The 26,616-nt window shown below is 36.2% G+C and overlaps 1 protein-coding gene across 2 annotated transcripts in view; it reads left to right on the top strand.

Moving 5' to 3' along the window:
- Rich (Guanine nucleotide exchange factor subunit Rich) overlaps positions 1–26,616 on the top strand; it is a 579,939-nt gene that overhangs the window by 113,378 nt on the left and 439,945 nt on the right. For both annotated transcript variants that reach the window (XM_090378010.1, XM_090378009.1), the window contains exon 9: positions 14,710–14,854. In XM_090378010.1, the coding sequence (XP_090234136.1) occupies positions 14,710–14,854 (145 nt within the window). The remainder of the gene's footprint in view (positions 1–14,709; positions 14,855–26,616) is intronic.

Here is a 26,616-nt window from a genome sequence, read left to right as displayed (position 1 = left end):
CTGACATAAATAACGAAACAAAATTTATTCTTTTGTGGTGCGATGGAACGCAACAATCGACACAATGCATTAAATCAAACTAAACATTTGGTCTCTCTCTCTCTCTCTTTTTTTTTTTTTTGAGCGGTAGGTGTGTAGACAGCAGGATACTAATCTCCCAATGACAACTTATAACGCCACTTCTTGTCGCTTATTTACAACTTGCAAAATATCTGTTTATACCTATTCTAGTTATTACTTGAATTTAATGATTTCTGGTTGGTTTTTTTTTTTTTTTTTTAATTTGGAGTCTTGAAGTGTCCTGGATAATCCGCTTCCCAGTTAATCCAATCCTGGTAAATCGAGAGTCTGCTGTACTTTATTAATACCTATTTAATGTTGGTAATGTCTTACTGTGTGTTTAATTTTTCAATTAAACTTTATTATACGTATGTATGTACAAGAAAATCACGTTATATATGGGGTCAGCAGGTGTTCGCTTATATCCACAATTTCAGCCATCCAACTTGGTCTTGGAATGTATCCCCGTGGATATGGGAGTCTTACTGTATAATGAACAACTGTACAGACAAGTAGAGTGGAGAAGCAGATTGGAATGCCTTATAATGTGAGAGATTTGAAATTTTTAGAAAGTGTGCTATGGTAGGAGGAGGTTTACCAAGATCATCACTACAAATGTTAGAAGAAAAGCAGGATGCTAGTAAGTCTGCTTAATCTTTAGCTGAGGCTGCAATAGAACCATCAGGTTTTAACAGAGATGGGTTTATAGATGGACAGAAATTGTGGCCAATGGCTTTGACAAGGGATCAGAATGCTTGACTACCATCTGGATGAGAAGCAAGTTTTCTACTCTTAGCCTCTTCATATTTCCTAAGCCTGTTGATATGCCATTGAATGCTTCCAATTTAGAATTTGCTGATGGTAACATCTTCAATTGGTCCCACTGTATAGAATTTTAAAACTGTCTGTGACCACTGTAATCACCTTTGTGAAATCAAAAACCCTTCAATTTACCCTTGATGGTATAGTTACATCTTTAAGTAAATCCCACATCAGTAGACTGATCACTGCTGCCTAGTAGTGGATTCTTTATCTGCAGATTCTTAATGCATGAATAATCATCACTGATGACCAGATTCTCTCTTGTTTCCTCTCTAACGTGCTGCTGCTGTTGAAAACAGTTATCCAACAAATCCACAAAAGTCTTGCTAGCATTGTGAATGGTCCCTACCCACTAGTTCCAGTCAGTATCTATAAAGTTAAAATCCCTCATTATAAGACAAAGCCAATCTGATTTTTTTCTCCCCCCCAGTTTTTTGTAATCAGAATCATTAGGTCTATAACATGCTTCTCATTTTTGCCTTCCTAGTGCTTAGGTTGCACCAAACTGCCTCAGTGTTGCACCGGCCATTCATGGCTACTGGATCCCCTGTCCTAGATTTTATGTGCTTCTGAATTAGGAGCATAATCCCTCCTATCCTTCCTGTACACATTGTACTGCCTGTATTCAAATTCTGCAAATCCCTATATCTGAGTGGCACTACATCTCTGTATCCCAACAATGTCTGCATTTGATGACTTGAGCAACACTTCAAATTCGTCAAATTTATTTACTATGCTCAGCATTAGTGTACATGCACTTGTTCTAATAAACATCTTCAGTTTTATCCTAGTTGTTTTAGAAAGATTTACTATTGTTTTCATATAGTAAAGATGGGAAAACAAAACCCAGCGTTCTCTCCAGATGGCCACTGCACTGTTGGAAGCAAGATATGTAGTTTCAAATTTTGTGCACTGTTGAAGTGTGCCAAATTTAAAATAAACTTTTCAATAAAGCAGATTAACTGATAGGCAAATAATAAACCAGAAATATATGTAAATTCGTATGCAACAGACTCTCAATTTACCGGGATTGGTTTAACCAGGAAGCGGATTAACTGGGACACTTCAAGACTCCAAATTAAAAAAAAATAATAATCAACCAGAAATCACAAAATTCAAGTAATAACTAGAATAGGTATAAACAGATGTTTTGCAAGTTGTAAATAAGTGACTTAGGTATAAACAGATGTTTTGCAAGTCGTAAATAAGCGACAAGAAGCAGCGTTATAAAGTCATCATTGGAAGATTATTATCTTGCAACCCTCCACTGCCTTCACACCTGACGCTCAAAAAAAAAAAAAAAAAAAAAAAAGCGAGAACAAATGTTTAGTTTGTTTTAGTGTGTCGCTTTGATTGTTGTGTTCTGTTGCATTGCAAAGGAAAAATTTTTATTTCATTATTTATGTCAGGGATAATGAAAATTTTTTTGTCACAAAAATGATGGTTAAATGCGAACGAGTTGCGCTTTCAATTAAACAAAATCTTGAAATCATTCAAAAGTTTGAAAATGGTGCATCCGTTAAATCTTTAATGAACCATTATAACGTTGGTGACAAAACCATTGTAAAAAATAAAAGGAAGAATCGTATTGGACATGCTAGTAGAGCATGGTAAGTTTTTTTATTTTATCTATCGCCACATTTTTTACGTAGGTTGCTGAACATTTTTGGATACAGTAAGTCCCCGACTTACGTAACTTCAAACTTGCGTTAATTTTTTTTCACTCAATTTTTTTTTTTTTTCTTTTTTAGGATTGTAAAATTTAAAACAGTAAAATAATAATAATAATTATTATTAAAAGCAATGAATAACCATAATCACGGCACGCACAAATTGCACAAGCGAGATATGGAGTAACAAGCTTAAAAATAGGAATGAAGAGAAGATTCTTAAAATTTAGTTAGGTTTTATTTTTATGTATGAGTGAAGATTTCAGTGAAGGGGACAAACATTTCACCATAACGTGAAATCCCACAGAATTCCAGCTATCGGTATTATCGAAAATGCAATACAATCGAGTTTACTACCCGTTTATAATGAATTCCAATAACCCGGAAAGTGCAAATTGTTTTTGTTTTATGCCAGTGACCTCCAGAAATGAGCTTTAGCAAAATGTGAGCTTGCGTGGGGCGATAATAGTGAGTTTTTGCCTTAACCCTGTGAAGTTCTTTCCAGAATATTTAATTTTGACCGTTAACATGGTGCTGACTAAGAGTGACAGTGTACTAGTAAATCTACCATGAAAAGGAAAGCGATTGAATTGGATTAGAAAATTTGAATAATAAGGATGTATGAAAATGGTCAAACATTAAGTATTGCGTGGAATTCAGATTTGTCAGTGTCAACAGTGAACACAATAATAAAGGACAAAGACAGAATGCGAGAAGCGGTGAAGGAATCGGCACCAATGAAGTCAACTATGATAATCAAGAAATACATATCAGTTTTTACTCTACAATTTCTTCCTTTGATGTTTTCTTTTCTTATGTGCCACTCTGGCTACTTCGCCGCTATCCCCAGATAAAGTTTTTAATTGAACTAATTAAAAATATATATAACTTTTTCTATATATATAACTAATATAAAAAAAAAAAAATACATAACTAACAAATTGAAAAATATATAACTATTTTTCTTCATTCTTCTGAGGGTATTATGTGGTTTTGTAATTACGGCATATCATGGATATAGTATCAATATTTTGTTAGTTACGTAAACTCGACTTACGTAAAAAGTCCTGAAACTTATCCCTTACGTATGTCGGGGACTTACTGTGTTTTTGGATTAACTGGAAAATCGAGAGTCTACTGTATCTGAAATTTCACTCATTAATGTTTTAAACTGGAAAATGGAGATGAACAAACTGATGGTTCTGTTTTAAATTTAAAACTTTTTTTATTCCAATTTTCAGCAGAATTAATATATTTTATTTTATTTATTTTTTAAATAAAAGGTGAAAGCACATAGCATATTTTAAAGTTTTTAATTTTTTATTAACAAAACGATACAAACGATAAGTACTGTGATTCAGCAAGAAAAGATGAAATATTAACATTGTTTAAGCAGAATTCAGAAAAACCCAAAACATTTTCCAGAAATTAAAAAGAAAGGTGGGCACTTGTCAGGTGATCTACCACTGTTTTTTCATTACATTGAGTGTCACCACTGCTAGATTAAGGCAATAAAAAAAATGGCTAAGATTTTAGGAGGAATGGTTCCTCAGACTAATTACACTGGTGTGCAAAACTTAAGGACCAACACTATTTCTAAAGGTTACAACCACAAAATCAAACGAAACAGCCTGTGGCGATTTGCATAACTGTGGCCGTTCAGTAGAAAGCTGATGCACATGAAAAATTTGAATCGTGATGAGAGGGCTCACATAAACAGATAAAAGCAGCAGTTCAGCAGTTATGTGCAAATTACCGAATGGTGATCACAATTGTCACAGACATTCGATTGGTTTCATACAGTGCTACAGACAATGGAATGGTCAGTGGACATCTGGATGACTTTACCTGGGGTCAAATAATTGGGAAGCTCGAGGAAGGTCGAAGTGCGAGGAGTGTGGCTGCAGAGTTCGGTATCGCCCATAGCATCGTCTCAAGTGCATGGTCGTCCTTCAGAACGAGTGGTACAGCTGTTCGAAGGACCAGTGGTGGTCAGTCATCCACGAAAAACAACGCCATTGATGACCACTATATACTCCTCCAGGCCAAGAGAGACCGACACTAGACATCGCTGTTTGATCCATTGCAAACCAGCTGCACAGGACTCAGGATATCGCAGTTTACTGTTGCCAGGCGATTCCACAAAGGTGGACTGTTTGCCCGACGGCCAGTGCACTGTGTCCCTTTAACACTTGCCCATCGGAGACACTGTTTACAGTGGTGCATCGAACACAAGGACTGGACAGCAGTGCAGTGGGGTAAGGTACTCTTTACTGATGAGAGTAGATTCAATCTCAGCAGCAATTCTGGACGTCAGCTAATCTGGTGAGAGGTTGGCACACTGTATCACCCCGCAAACAACATTACTGAAAGGGATCGATATGACGGTCGAGGTATTCTTGTCTTGGGAGGTCAGGGTATTCTCGTTATCTTGGATGGACATACACAACTCCAGATACTGGAAGGCGGTACTGTAACTGGTGCACGCTAATGTACTGAGGTAATCCTTCCCCATGTGTGTCTGTTCCGAGGTGCCATTGGCCCCGAGTTCATGTTTATGGATGATAATGCCACACCCCATCGCACTGCAGCTGTTGATATGCTTTTGGAAAGTGAGGGTGTTCGTATGGATTGGCCTGCCTATGCCCCCGATCTAAATCCTATCGAACACATATGGGACGCACTGAGGAGATACCTAATGGCATGTTCACACCCACCAGCTGAAGATGGTGCTGACAGAGGAATGGACGATGTTACTGCAAGAACTTATCAAGAACATTGGTCTAAGTATGGACAGGTGATGCAAAGCATGCATCGACATTAGGGGTGGCCATATCTCCTACTGAGGACTACTTCTTTCCTTTGTTCCATCTTTGGCAGTGATGCATCTGTATCATGACAGCCAGTGCTATGTTGCCATTTTTGAATAAAGTCCCTCTGTACCATTTTGTTTCCATTTTTGTGTTGGTGTTGTTTCTTTCATCATTTCTGTACCTCACAGTGTACCTCATATGCTTTTCCCATGTCCAGGCCACTCCTATGAGAAGCTACAGGTGAAAACCTGACTGTTAAGTTTTGCACACCAGTATAGTAGAAGACTTGATTTACTAAAATACTTGTTATTGTGACAAAGTGTTCATAGATGAGACAGGAAGTTTGAAACCAGAATAGTGGAACATTGGAAACATATATAAAAGGAAAACACCAAGAAATCAGAGTTGCTGGAATATATGTATGAATGATCTAATGCTTTTAATTTAAATACTTTCACAATAATCGAAGAGGAGAGGAAAGAGAAAAAAAGTTAAGGAAGCCTTCTGTATCCTTTCTCATTTCAGTTTATTCAATGAAAGAATTTAACATTACAATTTTGAGGACATAGGTTATTTTTCTGGTTTACTTTTTTATTTTTATTCACTTTTAGTTGTTTAGGTGACTAGCAAATAAAATAATTTAATTATTAATTTATCTATTTTTATTTTTTGTGGTGAGCAGACTTCAAACTGTGAAATTCATTCTGTAAATGTTAATTCAATTTTATAAAACAGAACTAGTCTTTAGATATTAGGTTTGAGGATAGCTTATGGTATAAACTACTTTCTCTTTCAATGCCTTATTTAGTATTAGTAGTGACAAATTATGCAAGAAAGCAAGCTTATACAGCATCAGCCAAAAGAAAAAAGAAAAAAAAAAAATCCCCTTCCCATTTGATTTATCTATCCCTCCAACAGTTTGTCTAGTTCTTTCTTGAATTTATTCAAGCTGTCCACTTCCACAACATCAGATGAAAGTTTGTTCCAGCAATCAACCACTAGCTAAAGGTAAACTTCCACACATCTATTCTGCAACCATCTTTCCTCTATTTAAAACCATCCTTGCTCAAAGCCTTAAATACCTCAATCAGCGGGTGCCTAGTCTCCAGATTCTGCAATTTGCAGAACTGAAGCCTTTCTTGGTAAGAGCACCTCCTTTGTTCCCCTGACCAATCTTGTTGCCCTTCTCTGTACCCACTCCAGCATTCTACGTCCTTCCTAAAATGAGACTTCAGACCTATATGCAGTACTCAAAATGTGGCCTGACCATTGCCGTATACAGTGGAATAATTGCCATCTATCCCTTCTAGCATCACAACCCTGTGTTCTGTCCTGGCAGCCTGTCTTCACTGCTCAGAAAATTTCATATCTAACTGCTCAATTACCACAGGTCTTTTTAATTTGTCACTATTCTGATTGTAATACCACATAGTTGGTACATTAATCTGGAATTACTGCTACCCATATGCAGTCTTTTCATTTGTCAATGTTAAAAGTCACTTGCCATTCCTCAGCCCGACTGCCTCATTTTTCCATATCTTGTTGCAGTAGCACACCATCATTACTGTCATTAACCACCCTGCCAACCTTCATATCATCTGTAAAGTTAGACATTTAACCTGATGTACCTTCATCAATATCATTAATAAATACAGAAAACAACAATGGGCCAGCATTGAACCCTGGGGGAACTCCACTGATAACATTAATCCATGATGAGTAGTGCCATTAATAACAATTTTCTGTCTTCTCCCCCTCAACCATCCCTTTATCCATAGCAGTAACTTTCCTTTAATGCCACACTGCCCCAATTTGTACAGCAGTTCATTGTGTATGTGTGTGGCTGAGAAACCAGCATGTTTCGTAATTAACATAATGCCTGAATATTTATAATGATAAACTAGGAGGCTTTTCCCCCTGCTCGCCCACCCCCATGCATGCTTTTCTATGTAAAATATGTAGGTACAGCGAAACTTTCCTTTAATGGGCAGCCATGGGGAACGAGAATATGTCCGTTAGAGAGAAGTGTCCGCTAACAAGAAGTCTGAGGGAGAAAAAAAAAAAGAAAGAAAGAAAAATCGTTAAACGTTTAATATAAAATTAAATTAAAATATATACAGATTTTGAACAATATTTTTGTAAATAATATACAATTACATACACAAGAGATAAAGAAAATTTGTTAAACGTTTAATGTAAAATTAAATTAAATTATATACAGATTTTGCACAATATTTTTGTAAATAATGTACAGACAATTGTGCTATGCATATTATGACTTTATCTTAAGAAAAATACATACAGTAATCACTTATTTTCTTCTGCACCTTCTTCCGGCTGATAATTTTGTTTTCAACATTTGTTTGGAGTGAAGAAGCCATCGAAAGTCCTTCAGTATCTTCTTCAGCGGCGAAAAACATTTTTAAATGATTGATTTGTATGAGCGCTTCTATTTTCATCGGTGGTTCGTCGTTAATATGTTCTTCGACAGAATGACCTCCTTCCATTTCTTCATCCTCATGAGGAACTTCTTTGAAAAATATCGATGATAATGTCGTTGATATCTAGAGCACCATCTTCTGTAGTGAGGTTCGAGTCTATATCTTTGTAGCCAGGGTCACTTCTAGCGGAAGTATCGTACATTATCAATAGATGTTGAAGTTCTTGTTCTTCTTGGTGCTCCACATTGCTGTTCACAACTTCAATTTTTGCGTTTGAGAAGCCAGACTTTACAAAACAGTTCACGACAGTTTGTTTTCTAATTTCCTTTACTGAAGAGGAATTCCATTGAATTGCATCTAGGATGCTGAGTTTCTTTGCAAGGTCACTCGCACATGTTACATCGCTCATGTTTGCAATGAGATGTTGTCTTAAAACACGTTTTCTGTAGTGAAGTTTAAAATTTTTTATTATTCCTTGATCCAAGGGCTGACACTCTGCAGATGTGTTTGGTGGCAGAAAAACGATTTGAATGATACAATTCAATGTGCGAGTGAGATGCAGCATTATCCGTGAAAAGAATAATTTTTATTTTGACGAATCATGTTTTGGTTAAAGTGACTTATCCATTCGCTCATGATTTCTCATCATCCACGCTTTTTTATTAGACTTCCAGTCAACATTCAAAAGATTCAACTTTATGCCCTTGAAACAACGAGGATTTTGTGGTTTTCCTATAACAAGAGGTTGTTCAAAGTCTCCCAGCATATTTGCACACAACAGTACAGTCAAGTGTTCCTTAGAAATTTTTCTGCCCTGCACTTTTCGTTTTTTAGACTCATTGTTTTTTCAGGAAGAGCTTTAAAAAACAACCCTGTTTCATCACAGTTGTAAATATCCTTAGCTTCAAAATCACGACATAAATCTTCCAATTTGACGGTCCACTCTGTTACAACCCCCAGTATCAACAGATCCACCTTCACCACTTAGGTTTTCCAAGAAATTTTATGCCGAGTTTTGAACTTGTCTAGCCATCCCACAGAAGCTTTGAACTCATTTACTCCCATAGATTTCGCAACCTCCAAAGCCTTTTCCCTAATAATAGGCCCATTAATGGGAATTATTTTAGCACGTGCGTGACAAAACCACTCATACGTAACATTGTCAATTTGAAGTCCAACAGTTTTCGGGAATGATATTTGAACCTGATCATTTACATGTTGCCAAAATTGTTTGAGCAGTTAATTTTTTTTCTTTAGGATGTCGCTTACCTGCGTCTTCCCGATTTTGAAATTTGCAGCGAGATTGCGAACACTTTTTTTGCCGATCATACGCATTAATGAGTTCGACTTTATCTTTTAAAGTTAAATGTTTATGAGAAGACATTGTGCACTTCACACGACACTGAACAAAACTGAAAACTGAAACTCAAAAGACGAAAGGCCGACAAAATTCCCCCCCCCCTGCACACATCGAATTCATCAGAAATTTTACGCGTGCCTTAAAATTCTTGAAAAAGGGTTTAGAACCGCGACATAAACCTTGATAAAATTCAGAGAATCAGAAATAGAAAATAAACACACAATTGAGGCAATACGTGGAAGAAACGTTCCTAGAAAAAGGGCCGTGAGCTTGCCCGCTGTCCGTTATGGGGAGATCAAATTAAGTGCTAATCTAAACGAAACAGCAGATTGCCTGTCCCCGTCCGTTACAGAGAATATCCACTAGACAGAAGCTGAAAACACGTTAAAACCAATAGAGGAGAGTTGGGGAATTTGAAAACGTCCGTTGTAGAGAGATGTCTGTTAAAGAGAGGTGTCCGTTAGGAGAAGTTTCCCTGTATATGGAGTAAGTCAAATCTTTTTTACATAAAAGACACACCTATTGTAACGCACTGGTCGATATGTAATCTGGAAATGACCTATGTAATAATTTACCTGTGCATGTGTAGTGCGCAGCATTCTCGAGTTCAAATAAATATCATGATAAACCTCCAGAACGATTTACACCCTCCAACGTGGTGCAAGCAAAACACTGGGAAAGCAGTGATTGGCAAGTTGTGACTCCCATATTTTGACAAATGGACAGGAAAAAAGCAGTAATTGGCAGATGCCACTGCTTTCCCTGCCCTCTATCTTCCTAGGTTGATATGCCTAAGGTGTTTTTTCCCCAACACTTGCCACTGTTTTTAAATTGAGAACTTGTTAAAGCAGGATGGAGGGATAAACACCCTACCTAATTTATGCCCCCCCCACCTCGACGACACAAAACAATCAGAAAAGGCAGATGCCTTCACCTGTCAATTATCGCCGTCTTCCTCCCTTTCTTTGAAGTACCTGCCAGTGTATACTGTACTGGACTTCAGCCAATATCACTATGTAATTATTTACCTGTGTTTACATAGGTCACTTGGGAAAAAAGCCTTTTGCTGCAGTTTCCATAATACATGAGGAATATTATTGCATTTGAAAGAGCAGGATTGAAATATTTACAAACTATACAAATATTTAAAATACAGTCGAACTTCCCTATAACGAATTCAATAAATACAGCAAAAAAATTCGTTATAGAGAAATTTCGTTATACAGAGAATATATTTTTTATTAGAAATTGTTATCTAATTAGAAATGAAAACGAATGTACATTTATTTTTAATGTATTTTATTTCAAAAACATACTTATTTATTTAAATCACGTTTACACAATTTTTTGCCAGTAAGTATCACAAATTAAAAAAAAAATCCGTAATTTTTGTTTGCACAGTACAATTAAAAAATTGTCTGATTCTCAAAGAAAAGCTCACATTTGTTCAGAGCATTAAAAACATTATCAGGAACATTTTCACAAAACTGTAGACCCATACGAACCGTTTTAAAAGCATTAATCATTTCTTCGTGAGTTGGCTTTTCTACGGGTTGTTCTGATGTATCTTCAGCGTCATCATTAATTTCTTCGTGATCATGGTCATGTCTAACACTGTTCAGCAGTACAGTCAGTCCTCGTATAGCATGATAGTTGTGTTCCTAGAAACCCTCGTGCAATGCAAAATCGTGCAATATAAACAAAATTAATATAAAAAAATAGGGTTAGGTACCGGCCACCCAAGATTGAACACACATTTGTAACCAAAACATTACCAAACACAATAAATAATCGTAATAAAATACTTATGTATTTTATTACGACTATTATGTAATAAAATATTGCTAATGCTTTTGCTTCTGTCGTAAGCAAACTTATGTTTTGTTTGATTTTCTATCCAAACAGATGACAGCCGTTCCATCTCTTCCAGTTCTTTGTGCCTTAATCTAATGGATTTTAATTACAATTTGAGTTGTTCCTGTTATGAAAGTTGTTTTTATTTTCTCTGCATTCTTTGTAATTCTCGGCGTTGCCTCATTTAGGTCTGTAGCATGTGCAATATCACATGGTCTTTCATTTTGCTCAAATCGTTTCACAATTTCATATTTTTTCTCTATCGACAGAGGCGGACTGGCCATAATTTTCCCGGGTAAGAATTTTATGACCCAGTCTGCCTCTGTTTATTGATATTGCTTTTCTTTTTCTCTCTGAATCTGCAGTGTCTTCACCAGGACGCTCCCTTTTCACACCTTTTAAGTATTTTACTCATTTTTAGGGAATAAAGCACAATTACAAAACGAGGAGGCATGCTTGATACACATAAACAAAGCTGCGCGTGCGTGTAGCAACTGAATAAACAACACCGTAAGGGCAGAGATACACTATTAACACTTCACATTTTACTAAAGCACATTTCTAGGGGTTACTATCATAAAACAATAAAAACAATTTCCAGTTGCGTTTCTGCTAGTGGAATCTATTATAAACTGATAGTAAACTCGATCTAATTGCATTTGCAATTATACCGATAGCTGGAATTGTGTTTGTTTTTACATTATTATGGTGAAATGTGTTTCCTCTTCACTGATATAAAACACATAAATATATTTTCAAAATCTTCTCTTCATTCCTATCATGTTGCGTTCAGTTGGGGTGATTCCGCGTTCGACTGCCATTTCTTGTAAACACAAAGGCGAATTGTGCATAAGCGAATTCGGTTCGTGTTATATAAGATATCGTTCCCCTATTTATAGGTCGTGTATGATCGAATTCGTGTAGTGTAAACACGTGTTATATGAGGACTGACTATATTTCATCTTCATTTGGATGTTCTGCTGTGATCTACATAAACATAACTATCCAGTGTTATTTCATTTTCAATGTTTCCGGACGATTCTAATAATGTCCAAAAGTTTTTCAGTTGTGAAAGGGGCAGTTCATCTTGTTCGTCCAGTTGTTTTTCGACTTCTGTATTCAATGCAAATCCCGCTTTTGAAAAACAATTTTGAATAGTGTATTCAGTGACATCGTTTGTCCAAACTTTTGCCAGTTCAAAGATGCAATCTCTAAGGTTATTGTAACCTTCAAGTTTCTATTTTTTGATAACGCATTGACAATCTTCATTATTATTCTCTTTCGATAATGAAATTTAAAATTTTTAATAATACCTTGGTCCATTGTTTGGTTGTAAAAACAACAACTTCACACTTTTAAGTTTGGCAGAAATACTGGCATTATGTGCCGGACAGTTGTCAGTTACAAACATGATTTTCCTTTTTAATTTTTTTGTTATACGCTTGTCTAATTTTAATATCCATTCTTCAAAAATATCACTTGTCATCCATGCTTTTTTATTAGGTGTAGTCAACATCCAAAGATTTTGTGCCTCTAAAATATCTTGGGTTTTCTGATATTCCGATGACTAAAAGTCTTAATTTTTCACTTCCTGTCATATTTGCTCCAACTAGCACAGTGATTCTTTCTTTGCTTTGTTTTTCGCCAAAACATTTATCATCCTTAAAAGCAAGTGTTCTATTCGGTAAACATTTAAAGAATAAACCCATTTCGTCAGCATTAAAAACATCCTTACGTTCATATTCTTCCAAAATCTTCTTTAAGGTATTGTTCCTCCAACTGTTGCAATCTTCTTCGCTTACGTTAACACTTTCTCCACAATTCTGTGGCACTTCTTAAATTTATCTAGCTACCCAGTGCTCGCATTAAATTCTGTATTTGCACAGTCCCTTGGAATGAAATTCCAAGGGACTGTGCAAATTTTAGAGCTTGTTGCTTAATTATTAGGCCCGATATTGGTATATTCTTTTCACGTATCATTTGCACCCATTTTAGAACAGCTTTATCAACATCTTTGTATATACACAACTTAATTCGTTTCTTGTCTGCTCCTCCTTCAATTGCATTTAAAATTGATTCTCGATTTTTTAAAATTGTAGATAAACTGCTTGCAGGTATGCCACATTTCTCCGCAACATCTTTTTTCTTAAAACCCTGGTCAGTATCATAACAATCTTTGCTTTATCATTAATACTTTAAACACTTTCTCTTCGACATTGTTTCCGCAATTGTAAAGATTACTCAAATGCAGCTCTTGATGATACACCGCCAACTTCGCTGCGCTGGCCATATAGTGAATTGTTAGTACCGCCTACTCAATGACGATCGCTTGCCAATTCAACAGTATCACGTGACCTTTCCTATCAGTCACTTTGAAGAAATATGCGACTGTGAATTTCTTTTATTCTGCTTCCATTCATATATACACGAAAGGAAATTTATGGTTAATGTACGCTGTATGTTACTTTTCAGAAAAAAAAAAAATAATAATACAAGAGCATATAGCCTATGTGATTGATGACGAACAAAATAAAAAAAAAAAAAAAAATCATGAGAACCATCTATTTGGAGTCCAGTTAGATGAGAACGGACATATCATATAATGATTGACAGGAAGGTCACTTTGTACAGTTGACGTGAGAAGCGAATGTCACTCAGTAGGCGTTACTAAAAACCGACTATGGTAGCATTCTATGTATTGCCGCTGCAGCATGCTAAAGTTTACTGCAGCGAATTTCATTTTCCCCTGAGCCAACATCAATTTACAAATCTACCCTATTTATTGTAAAGTTTACGACCACTGTTAAGAAAACCCATATGGTTTAACAACTGTAACAAAAATGAAATAAAGACCCTCCTATGGGCGTCAATGGCCAATGTTCACTAAAAGGATGATTATTTAATTCCAGATGCTAATGTGCAGGTTTGTAAGGAAGAAGGCAGTATATTTGAGCGGCTGTTTAGCTGTAAATGCTTTTACTAATTTTTTTTAAAAATTCGTTGTAGAGAGACTAAAACTTCGCTATATGGGGTTAATTTTACATGTAATTTCGTTTCAAGGTGCAATGTTTTGCGAAAAAATTCGTAATATAGAGAAATTCATTAAATAGAAGTTTGTAATAGAGAAGTTCCACTGTATTTACAAAATAAACTATTTACAAATACTGTATACAATATTCATTAATATACAAAAAAATATTACAATGGAACATCAAATGTTAGACAGAGGATCACGTGTACAGGTTGGTGAATGTTATGGAGGCAGTTGTCAATAATTAATTGCATTTGTAGTGACGTAATAATCTCATCCTCTTCTCCCATTGGCTTGAATAAATATCACTAGGAGGAAAACTTTTTTAATGTATAGATAGATAGATTGCAGTGTATTGAGTTTTTTTTTTTTTTTTTAATTAGCAGTTAACTGTAAGTTGAAAAACCACAGAGTAATGATTCATTTAAAGGCGTGATTCGGAATAATAAATTTAAAAATATTTAATAAAATTTGGGCCTAGAATTGAACTCCCTTTTTTTTTCTTTTTTTTTTTAAATTTCTTTTGGGAAATTGTATTCATTTAATGTATTTTGTGCTTTATTTGCTACTTTTCCTTAGCTTTGAAGAGTTATTTATTGCTGCATGATTCATCTTATGTTATTTACTGCAAACAAATGTTGAGTATTTTATATATTAGATGTAGCCTCTGCAGCAGGACCAGTTACTTGCCTGAAATGGACACCTGATGGCATTGCATTAGCTATGACTTGGGAGAAAGGTGGTCTTGCATTATGGAGTGTATTTGGAGCATTATTAACTTGTACTCTTGGTTGGGATTATGGGTAAGTCAATTTATTGTTTAAGGAATGGTGATGTGATTATATTTTTTAAATATTAACACAGAAGTTTTTTAGTAGTGGTTAATATTAGTAACTTTTATAGCACAAGAAAAAAAGAAAAAAAAAAAAAAAAATCTTCATTTGCTCATTCTTTCTAATGATTGTTAAGTCATCCATACCTTGAGAAGTGTATTCTAACAGTAAAATTCTGTGGCTGTATAAAAATTCCCACACATCTATTCTGGAACCATGGTTCCCCCCCCCCCCCCCCCCCCAATTTAAATTTATGTCCTTTTGTGTGTGTTTATTTGAGAAAGAATAAAGATCAGTATTTACTTTTCTTAACCCTTTTAAAAGCCTTATGCACTGCAATTAGGTCTTGCAAATCGTAGTTTCCAACAACTGCAACGTACAGAACCTGTCTTTCTTGGTAAGGATACTCTTCCCTCCCCCAAACTAACTTGATGCCCTTCTCTGTACAATTTTCAACAGATCATGCCCTTCCTAAAATAAGGTCAGAAGAGACCCCTACTTTTACTGCTGTTTTAGTTTTCAAACTGCTTGAATATAACCTTTACAGCCAATTTTTTTTCATTTAATCGGTGGTTGTGGTCATTTTGGCATTAGGTTTTTACATTAAAAGTCCTTTGCAATGACTTGTGTGTGTTTCTAGTCTCACCCCCATGAAAAAGGTAACCAAGAATACAAAAAAAATTACAGCCAATACTGTTATTGTACAAAATGGAAAAAAATAAATCAAATTAATCCTCCTTAACTAGAACAGTGCACTAGAAATTTAAATTCACTAGTAATTGAAAATGATGGAAGCACACTTAGCATCAGCCAAAAAAAAAAAAAAAAAAAAAAAACAGTTGTCTAGTTCTCCCTTTGAATTTATTCAACCCATCCATTTCCACAACAATGGATGGAAGCCCGTTTCAACAATCCACTACCCACTGGCTGAAGGCACACCTCCACAACCTGCAACCATCCTTCCTCAACTCGAATTTATGCCTCCTAGTGTGTAGTTTCAGCAAGCGGAAGAATATCATTAATATTCAGCTTACTCAATCCATTCAAGGCTTTAAACACCACAATCAGATCTCCCTCCAGATACCTGGTCTTGAGATGCTGCAATTTTCATATCTGAAGCCTGCTAGATAAGAGCACCCTTTTGTTTCCTGGTTGCTCTTCTTTGCACCCTTTCCAGCAGATCTACATCCTTCCTGAGGCCTCCAAACCCATATACAGTACTCAGGATGCAGCCTAACCATAGCCTTATACAAAGGAATAATCACCTCCTTATCCCTACTAGCAAACTTTCTCTATGTCATTGACAAAACCCCATGAGCTATTCTGACAGCGTCCTGAGTGTAGTACCACACAGTTAATAAGTTACTTATTGCATTTCTCATTGTTAAGCTTCAACTGCCTTTTCTCAGCCCATGGACCCAACTTTTCTATATGTTGTTGCAGTAGCTCACCCTGATGAATGTCGTTAGCCACCCTGCTAATGTTTGCATCATCTGTAATCTTAGACATTAAGCCCGATATACCTTCATCAGTATCATTGATAAATTTTGAAAAGAGCAATAGCCCCAGCACTAAACCCTGGGGAATTCCACTAATAGCATTAATTCATGAAGAATAGTGCTCATTGATCACTCTCTGTTTTCTTCCACCATTCCTTTATCCATAGCAGTAACCCGCCCTTAATGCCACATTGCTCCAGATTGTATAGCAGTCTTTTATGTGCAACAGTATTAAGTCTTCCCGAAATCCAAGTATGTGATGTCAAAATTAATTTTTGCATCCAGTTCCTTGGTCACTGCATTATGGTATCCTATCAGATTGGTTAGACATGACTGCCCCTTGACAAATCCATTCTGTGATTGCAGTATAATTGCATGCTCTTCTTTGTCCAAATGGTCCTACATTATTTCTTTAACCAGTGATTCCATTATTTTCCCTGAAACATGTTAAGTAAAGTCTGTAATTACTCGCCTTGAACACTTCGGCAGAAGGTGCCATGGCTTATACAGAAATAGCCGATGGCAATTTCCAGGTGAGTCATTTTATCCTTTGCAGAACTTGCGGTATGTATTCCAAGGTTGACCTAGTGGATAATCCTAGCTAACTTGGAGATTCTTTTATTTGTCACTGATGTAAGTGCTCTGATTTTAAGTTAAAATTCGGTGCATTGTTAGAACAATTTGAGTCACTGAAAAAAATGGGTACTTGCACTCGAGAATAATGTAACTGGGAGCTCGTCAGGGACTCAATACTCTAGTAACATACCAAGTGATGCACTCCTGATTCGGGCCCCAGAACAGAATAACCAAGTGCAAACTACTCTGGTTCAAAAGGACTTAGCTTTATTAGGCGACTGCATTGTCAGGGAAACGGGAAATATTTTTTGTAATAAGGATAGGTGAACTAGAACCAGGGTATATCTGCTGGGAGCAACTATTAGCATTAGTAAAGACACATGATGCAAGAAAGCAAGCTTATATAGCATCAGCCAAAAAAAAAAAAAAAAAAAAAAACCCCTTCTCATTTCACCCATCAAATCGCTCCAAATGTTTGTCTAGTTCTGCCTTGAATCTGTTTAAGCTATCAACTTCTACAACAGCAGATGGAAGTTTGTTCCAGCAATCAACTACCTGCTGGCTAAAGGCAAACTTCTGCACATCGATCCTACCACTGCCTTTTCTCAATTTGAATTTATGCCCTCTCAGGCGATTATTCTGAGCAAGAGGAAGAATCCCATCAGCATTGAGCATGCCCAAGCCATTCAAGGCTTTATACACCTCAATCAGATCACCTTGCATGTGCCTAGTCTCCAGACACTGTAATTTGCAAAACTTAAGCCTTTCTTCGTAAGAGCAATCCTTTGTTCCATTCGGTAATCTTGTTGCCCTTCTCTGTACTCGTTCCAGCAGCTGTACATCCTTACTAAAATTAGTCCTCCAGACCTGTATACAGTACTCTAGGTGTGGCCTGACCATTGCCTTATACAAGGAGATAATCACCTCCTTATCCCAACTAGAAAAATTCCTGTATATCATTGACAAGACACCATGAGCTACTCATGCAGATTGTTTACAAAACTCCTTATTCCAACTAGAAAAATTCCTGTATATCATTGACAAAACGCCATGAGCTACTCTTGCAGACTGTTTGCACTGCTCAGAAAACTTCATATCTGCCTACACAATTACCCCCAGGTCCTTTTCATTCTCTACCACTCTCAGTGTAGTACCACACAGTTGATATGTTAAGCTGAGGTTACTGCTTCCCATATGCAATACTTTACATTTGTCAATGTTAAACTTCAGTTGCCACCTCTCAGCCCATCTGCTCAACTTTTCTAGATCCTGTTGCAGCATCAGCGTACTGTCATTAGCATCATTAACAACCCTGCTGACCTTTGTATTGTCTACAAACTTGGACATTAAGCTTGATATACAATCATCAATATGATTAATAAATACAGAAACAACAATGGACCCAACACTGCACCATGGGGAACTCCACTAATAACATTAGTCCACGAAGAGTAGTGTCCATTGATTACCACTCTCTGGACACTGCTCTATTAATTGTGCACTGGACACTTTTTACGTAACTGGATGCTGCTCTATTAATGATGTCATCAACAGACTTGTCAGATTTTAAGGGGGTAAAGAGAATATTATTATTCATGTGGGGACTAATGACATTAAGCATACATCATCTGATAATTTGGTAGACAAATACAGGACCATGCTGAAGAAATGCCACATGTAGGTCACAATGTCTATGTGTCTGAAATTCTTCCCAGGTGATAGGAGGAGGGATTATATGCTGAAAATCTTGTGGATTAACTCAAGACTTGAAGGACTGCAAGGTTTTTGGGGGGAAATTTCTATCAGCTTTGTCTGCACTTGTAGGTAAAAGGAACCTGTTTTGTAGAGATGAGATACATTTAAACAAAGTTGGTGCATGAGTTTTTACCACTATTATTGAGGATACCTTAAAGGTTGAGGGAAACTGCTAGTTTAGGGGATGAGTAATATAGATACACATTTATCTGATAATATTAGTAAAATTAATGCTTGTACATACCTCAAGTGTTCTTGTTTGGTACTGCAACAGAACATATTAGCAAGATGTTCTGAGGGTAGAAACGTTTCAAATGAGCGGGTAGCAAATGCCAGGGAAGCAAGCTTAAATAACTTTAAAGGGTGTGTCAGGGTAGTTAATTTTACAAGAACACTAAGTTTTAATTGTTTATACAGTAATGTCAGAAGTGTCGTCAATAAAATGAGTGAATTCGAACTGCTTGTTAGCATAAGTAATGCTGGCATAGTAGGGCTTACAGAAACTTGGTGCCACTCGGAGATAGGGAATGACGAGTTTCAGTATGGTATGTATAATGTATTTAGGAAGGATAGGGAAGATAGAAGGTTGGTGGGATCATGCTTCTTATTAAAAGCAGCCTGAGCACGACGAAAGCCTTCCTGGATTCAGATGTTTCACATGCTAGTATAGAATGTGTATGGTGTGAGATAATTGGAAGCAAAGGTATAATGAGAGTGGGCGTAATCTACAGGCCAAGTGATTGTGAAGATTATGATGAGAGCCTCTACATTTAAATGACATGGGCAAATAAGCATGAATGTATTATGGGTGATTTTAATTTGTCTCTAATTGATTGGAGCAAGTGGGAAGGAAACTCCACATAGATGACACAATTTTTAAATCAACTAGATGATTGTTATTTGTATTAACATGTCAGGGAAAGTACCAGGGAAAAGAATACTCTAGATCTCATCATCACCCATGAACCAAATGACACAATAGGGCTGACAGTACAGGAACCAGTAGCAGGAAGTGATCATGGAATTCTGTGATCACTTCCTGCGAGAGAGAGAGAGAGGTAGCAGTAGTTAAAGGCAAGGGAATGGGTTATAATTTTAGGAAAGGAAATTACGATGGCTTAAGATGCTACATCTCACTAAGAGCGAATACAATTGAATTATGGTATACCTTTTAAAACATTAATCACAGAAGCCTTGAATGCGTATACACCATTAAAAAAATATTCCACGAGGAGGATTCCAAGTTGGATGAATAATGAAGTTGCCAGATTATTTCAGCAGAAAAAGACAGCATGGAAAAGTTACAGAACAATAAAAAGTACTGAAGCCTATAACAGCTACAAATTGAACTGTAATAGTGCTACAGAAAAGGTTGGTCTGGCCAAGGCAAATTACGAGAAATTACTGGCAAAGAGAGTAAAGGGGGGGTGTATAAGTAATTCTATACATATATAAATGCAAAGAAGAGAAGGACAAACCAGATTGAACCCTTATGTAATGGATGTGGGATAGTATTAGATACCCCAGCTGAAGTTTCAGATGAACTAAACAGTTACTTTGCATTGATATTTGCAGAAGAAAAACCCTTTACGTCAATGAGAAATTCTGGGCGTGAAGTTGAAAAAATGTAATCAATAATGTTGAAATTTCATGTTTCTTTAAAGGAAAAAACTTTCAAGCCTGCAGGCCAGTAAGGCTTCTGGGGTTGATGGAATATACTCTATAATCTTAAGGGAAGTGGCAAGTCAGTGAGCGCATTTGAACCATTGAAGCTAATTATGAAAGCATCACTGGGCCCAGGAGTGATTCCATTGCATTGGGAAAGTGACAATGTATCTCCAATACACAAGGGCGGTTTTGAGAGTGAAGTGGGAAATTACCAGCTGGTTAGTCTAACTACAGTAGTAGGGAAAATCATGGATACTATGATCAAGAGTGGAATTCAGGATCACTTAGATAGAAATGGAATTCCGAAGGATACTCAGCATGGTTTTGTAAAGGGAAAAAATCATGTTTAACTAATCTGGTTAGCTATTGTGATAGGGTCACTCAAGAGCTGGACTTTTGGAATAATTTTGACATTGTTTTTTTTGGATTTCAGCAAAGCATTTGACTCAGTCCCACATGAATGGCTACTTTATAAGCTGGCGCAAGTTGGAATCACAAGGAAAATCCATAGATGGATAGCTGGATGGCAGGAGACAGAGGGTTGTGATAAATGGTTATTCCTCAGATTGGGTTGATGTTAGAAGTTGGATGCCCCAAGGATCAGTATTAGGACCACTGTTGTTTTTGATTTTCATAAATGACATTGATGAAGGGATAGAGGGCGTTATGTCTAAATTTGCAGATGATGTAAAGATTAGTAGAATAGTTCATGATCGATGCCAAGCAGAGCTTCTTCAGAATGACGTAGATAGACTTCAAGGATGGTCAGAAAAATGGCAGATGTGCTTTAATCCAGTAAAGTGTAAGGTATTGCACCTGAGGAACAGTAACCCCAAAATAAATTATACACTTGGTGGAGTTGAACTAAAGCCAGTAGTGGAGGAAAGAGACTTTGGTATTACGATATGGTCAGCTATTAAGTTCTTTGAGCATTGTAGACTGGTTGCAAGAAAGGCCCACGGTGTCCTATTGATGATTTATTGAACAATTTCTAGTAGAGATAAGGATGTCATAATCTCATTCTATAAGGCTATTATTAGACCACACTTTGAATACTGTGTTCAAGTATGGAGACCACACCTAAAGAAAGACATTGTGCTTCTTGAAAGGGTCCAAAGATGGGTAACTTGCCTAGTGAGATTAGCAAAAGGGCATCCATATGAGGAAAGACTTCGAATATGTGGGTTTCAGAGCTCGGAAACTAGGCACCTTAGAGGAGAATTGATTGAGGTGTTTAAGGCTCTGAGAGGCATAAGCAAAATGAAAGAGGATGAAATTTTCTCGGTTATAAATGATTATAGAACAAATTGCCATAATTTCAAGTTATGGGGGGAAATGTTTAGACTGTATTGCAGGAAATTTTATTTTAGCCAGTGAGTTATAAATTACTGGAATAAGTTACCTACATGGGTGGTAGAGGCTGCAGTTTGGGGAAATTCAAAGGCAAATTCAAAAGTCAGCTGGATAATTACCTACTTGGGGGGGGGGGGCTCATTGGTTCTCCATTTACTTTTCTCTTATTAATTTTTATTTTTTATTAATTATTAATAAAAAATAAAAAATTTTCTTTTTATCATTATTTAATTTAATTTATTTCTTTGTTATTTTATTTTTTATATTATTTTTTTTTTTTTCGCTGGTGCAGTCTAAGCCCTAGACGTTCTTGCACCATGTTGCCATTGCTAATACTGATACTAATACTCATATCTCCTTTTGTTCCCCCTTTACGAATTGGGAATATATTTGCATTTTCCAGTCCATAGGGACCTCTCCAAATCCAAGGATGCTCTTGTAATTAGGTAATGTTTGCTGCCCCCCCATAATATAATTGGATAGATTTCATCAGCCCCAGTGCCTTTTTTATGTCTATCCTCATGAATTTCTCCTCTATTTTCTATTCAGTTAACACAAAGTCATTTAGTTCCTAGTTAGAATTTCATTAACTTCTGGCATCCCTTTCCTTGAAGAATTCCTCGTGTGAATGTACCTATTCAAATTACTATTCAAGATACCTATTCAAATTGTTGGTAATAAACAGTTAACCCATAGACATCAGGTGGCCCAATGTGATTCAACCCCTTTCCTTCTACTTTTAATATAAGCATAGAAGTCTTTGCTGTTTTTGTTTGCATTCTTTGCCAGAAACTTCTCATAATCTGCCTTAGCTTGCCTAACCTTCTTTGTGACTTGATTACAGAATAATTTATATCTACCATAGGATTCTGTATCACTTGATAATCTATATGCATTGCATGCACTTTTCTTCTCTGCTGCATGTCTCAATAGTTCATTTTACATCCATTTAGGCCTGAGCCTTGAACAGTACTTCTCTGTTGGTATGAAAAGCCTATCAGCTTCTTTGATTACTTCCCCGAATACTTCAAATTTAAAATTTGCTGTTGGTAACATCATCAGTTATTCCCACTGCACTCAATTTAAAAAAGTGTCTGAGACTTCTGTTCACCGTTATGAAAGCAAAAGCATTTTCTATTACTCTTAAACAGTAGTTATGTCTTTAATTAAATTCCACATTCATACCCTGTGATCATTGCCACCCAGTGGGTCTTTTATATGCATATTCTTAATGCATAAAGAATCACTGCTGATAACCAGATAAAGAGAATTGCTTTCTCTTGTTGCCTCTCTAATATGCTGCTGTAGAAAACAGTCATTCAAGAAAGCTACAAGAGTCTTGCTAGTGTGTGTGTGTGTGTGTGTGTGTGTGTGTGTGTGTGTGTGTGTGTGTGTGTGTGTGTGTGTGTGTGTGTGTGTGTGTGACCAACCCACAGATTCCAGTCAACATCTGGAAAGTTAAAATTCCCATTATGAGACATTCTGCTTTGCTGCCACACTCTATTTCCCTGTATAACTGTTTGGTATACTCGTCACTTTCATTAGGTCTATAACAGTCTTCCACTCTCAATTTTGTTTTCCCAGTGCTTATATCACACTGAATCAACATTGCACTCATCACCCAAGTCAACTGGATGCACTGCTTTAGGTTTAATATTCTTCTTAACTAAGAGCATAATCCCTTCATCTCTCCTGTCCTGGCCTGTCTGTCCTTCCTGTATACGTTGTCCTCCCCATATTAAAATTTAGCATCACTTATGTCTGAGCGACACCATGTCTCCACTATTCCTGCAATGTCTGAGTTCGATGACTTAATCAGTACTTAAAATTCATCAGATTTATGATCCACGGCAGGGCCTAAAGTCCTCTGTGTATCCCCCAAGCTAGCAGTTTTCCGACCCACTTATCACTGCCTCGGTAGCATCAGCAAATATTTTTGCACTCCTTTTATTCAAGTGTATCCCATCCCTCTAAAAACCGTCTCTCCTGTTAATAAGCAAAGACCATTCTACCCCATGAGCAACAACGCCTTGCATATTCTCTCCTGGGCCAAATTGATTGACAAGGCTTTCAACATATACTCCCTTCTATCGTGTTTGGGCAGAATTGCATGCTCTTTCAAATTCAATCCTGACTTGTGACTTTTTGGCAGCATTGCCCTGTACTTGTTAAGTAAGTACATACCCTGGATAGGTGGAATATCCAATAGGAAATATGTTGTACAACAAGGATAGGTGGAATATCCTATTCCACCTATCCTTGTTGTACAACATATTTCCTGTGGGACCAGTGCATTCTGCATTGAAGATTGCTGCTGCTGTGTTGTCTGATGCACAAGAGCTCTGTCATTGAGGTGGGCAGCTGAGAGCGTGATGTCATGCCCCTCTTTTAATTCCTTCACACTTATCCCACTCTTCAAACTCTCATAAATGCCCATCAGAACATTAAGTTGGCACCTAATTTCTTCACACTCTCTGCACCTAGCATGCACACAAAGACATCCTTCTTGACTGGATCATGTGCTGTTCCAGAAAGATCTGCAAACATTTCACAAGTTGCACATTTTGTTAGGCTGTGATACATTCGAGAATTGCCCCCTTTGATTCTTCCCCAAGTCACAGCACTTCCACTACTCTGTGCCTGTTGTTTTACTGCTCTAGTCTGGGGCATGATTTCCATTTGAATACAATTTAATTGATTAATTGTGAATACTACACAAGCTGATAGATTCCTAAATGCAGTGTTATGTGTTATGTTATCTAGTTTTACCTTATACCTTACGCCATCAAGGTCAAGATATATGTTGTGCTATACCATAATGATTGCAATGTTAAATTAGTTATATTCTTTCTAAAAAGTAAAAATTTCTTAGCTAAACACAGAAAGCTATGTGCAGCTAGTGATTAAAATCTTCAAGCTATTTATTTATCACAATTAAAACCCTACTATCCCCTGCAGTACTTGTTACATGCTACAATATTTGCACCAAAACACCGATACAATAGCGTTAAGAATAGTAAGTGTAACTTACAAAATTACTGGCCAAATTTAAAAATAAGCTAATGAATGTGGCTATGACTAAACTGTTTGTAAAATATAATTTAATAAGTTAATTAATCAAAAAGATGGTACCCTGTTGCTCATATTTTTAGAAGCTCTAAAAACTTCCAGAAAACTTATCGTTGTGCTTGTAACACAAACACAAACCTATGGTTGTGCTTATTTCAGTAACTTTCTACTATCTTTGACAATACAGGATTTTCTTCCCAACTATGTGTTTGCCAAACATGGATTTGAGATAATGCAATTTTATATATGTATGCCAAAATTTTATAATTCACACTTTTTTTTTAATGTATACACAGTTCAGTCCAGCCTCCTTAAACAAAAGCACATAAAATTTATATCTCCTATTATGTGGATATATCTAGTGGGAAATAAGATGCATGTTGAGACAAAATAAGCATAAATCAGGCATCAGTTATGTCTGATTGATTGTATTCTTTGGTTAGTTTGCTGGATGAAAGACCCATTTTCCATGAGGGGTACCATGCAAGCCTTAACTGAGGCTAACTAACGTGGCCACTTGTGAAACAAAATTCCTTATATTAACAGGATTCAAACTCAGGCCTTTTACATCCGGTGTGGGCGAACAGTGATTATAACTACCCTACTGCCTCTGGGGAATGTGGGTGATGCCAGAAAATTCGGTAGACTGCACATCCCAGTGCTCATATTTTTAGAAGCTTTAAAAATAAGACTGCAAGAGCCTTGGACTAGCAGTAATTGCATTGTTTGGAGATTCTCCTTTGCATTGTAGACTCCAAAACAAATGTACCACTGCATCTTGTTAAATCCACCCTGCTAGTGCTATACAGAAGATGGAGAAAGGATTTTTGCTTACATTTTACCCTCTCAGTGGTGCACTCATCAGTACCATATATAGCCAATCAATTAATTTTTTTGTAGTCTATATAAGTAAAAAATTTAATTTATTGCATTCTGGGTCCCTTTTTCACATTAAAATTAATAAAATGTCAAGTAAATATTATGATAACATATTTCTGTTTCCTATTATTACAGAACTCAAGCAATATAATGGATCCTTTTTGGCATTAAAATTAATAAAATATCAAGTAAATATTATGATGACATATTTCCTTTTATTACAGAACTCAAGGAATATAATGCATTATTGATTTTTTTTAAATGTCACATGTCAAATTAAGGGAACTTACAACAATGCAATCCTAAAGGAAATACTTTATGCAAAAAAGAAAAATTGCATAAAAAAAATTAAAGTTTGTAAAAATTAAAGTGCTGTTTACTACAAACAGATATTGAGTGCTTTATATATTAGATGAAGCCTCTGCAGCAGGACCAGTTACTTAAAATGGATTCCTGATGGCGCTACAATATCTGTGATTTGAGAGAAAGACGGTCTTGCACTGTGGAGTGTATTTGGAATATTATTAACTTGTTAAAATTGTTTAAATTTTTTTATGTAACACCGTCTGTAAAACAAAAAAAGGAAAATTTTTTTTTAAATAAAAGTTATCCTTTGGCATTTTAAATAGTTTAAACATATTTATATTATATCAAAAAAATTTTGAACAAAACCTGCTAGCATCAGATGTCTGTGAGGCTGCACTGTACTAACACACAAAAAAAGCACCTTATTAGTTAAGGGTTAAAGTACTTTTGAGAAGGTTGTCTTTCCTTTTATTTGCAGGTAACTTGTTTGGTATTTTTGAAAAAGCCTCCAATTTTTGTTTTTATTATTTCATTTATCCCACCATTTGCCTTCTGTTGCTAATAAAATTTTTAGTATCTTCCATTTTCTCTTTTTAGAAATTCATCCTTTTTTTTTTTTTTTTTTTC

The sequence above is a fragment of the Mastigoproctus giganteus genome, chromosome 7 (genome assembly GCF_048544385.1).
Source record: "Mastigoproctus giganteus isolate SK-2022 chromosome 7, ASM4854438v1, whole genome shotgun sequence".
In the NCBI taxonomy this organism is placed as follows: domain Eukaryota; kingdom Metazoa; phylum Arthropoda; class Arachnida; order Uropygi; family Thelyphonidae; genus Mastigoproctus; species Mastigoproctus giganteus.
This window is presented reverse-complemented; position numbering and strand designations above follow the sequence as displayed.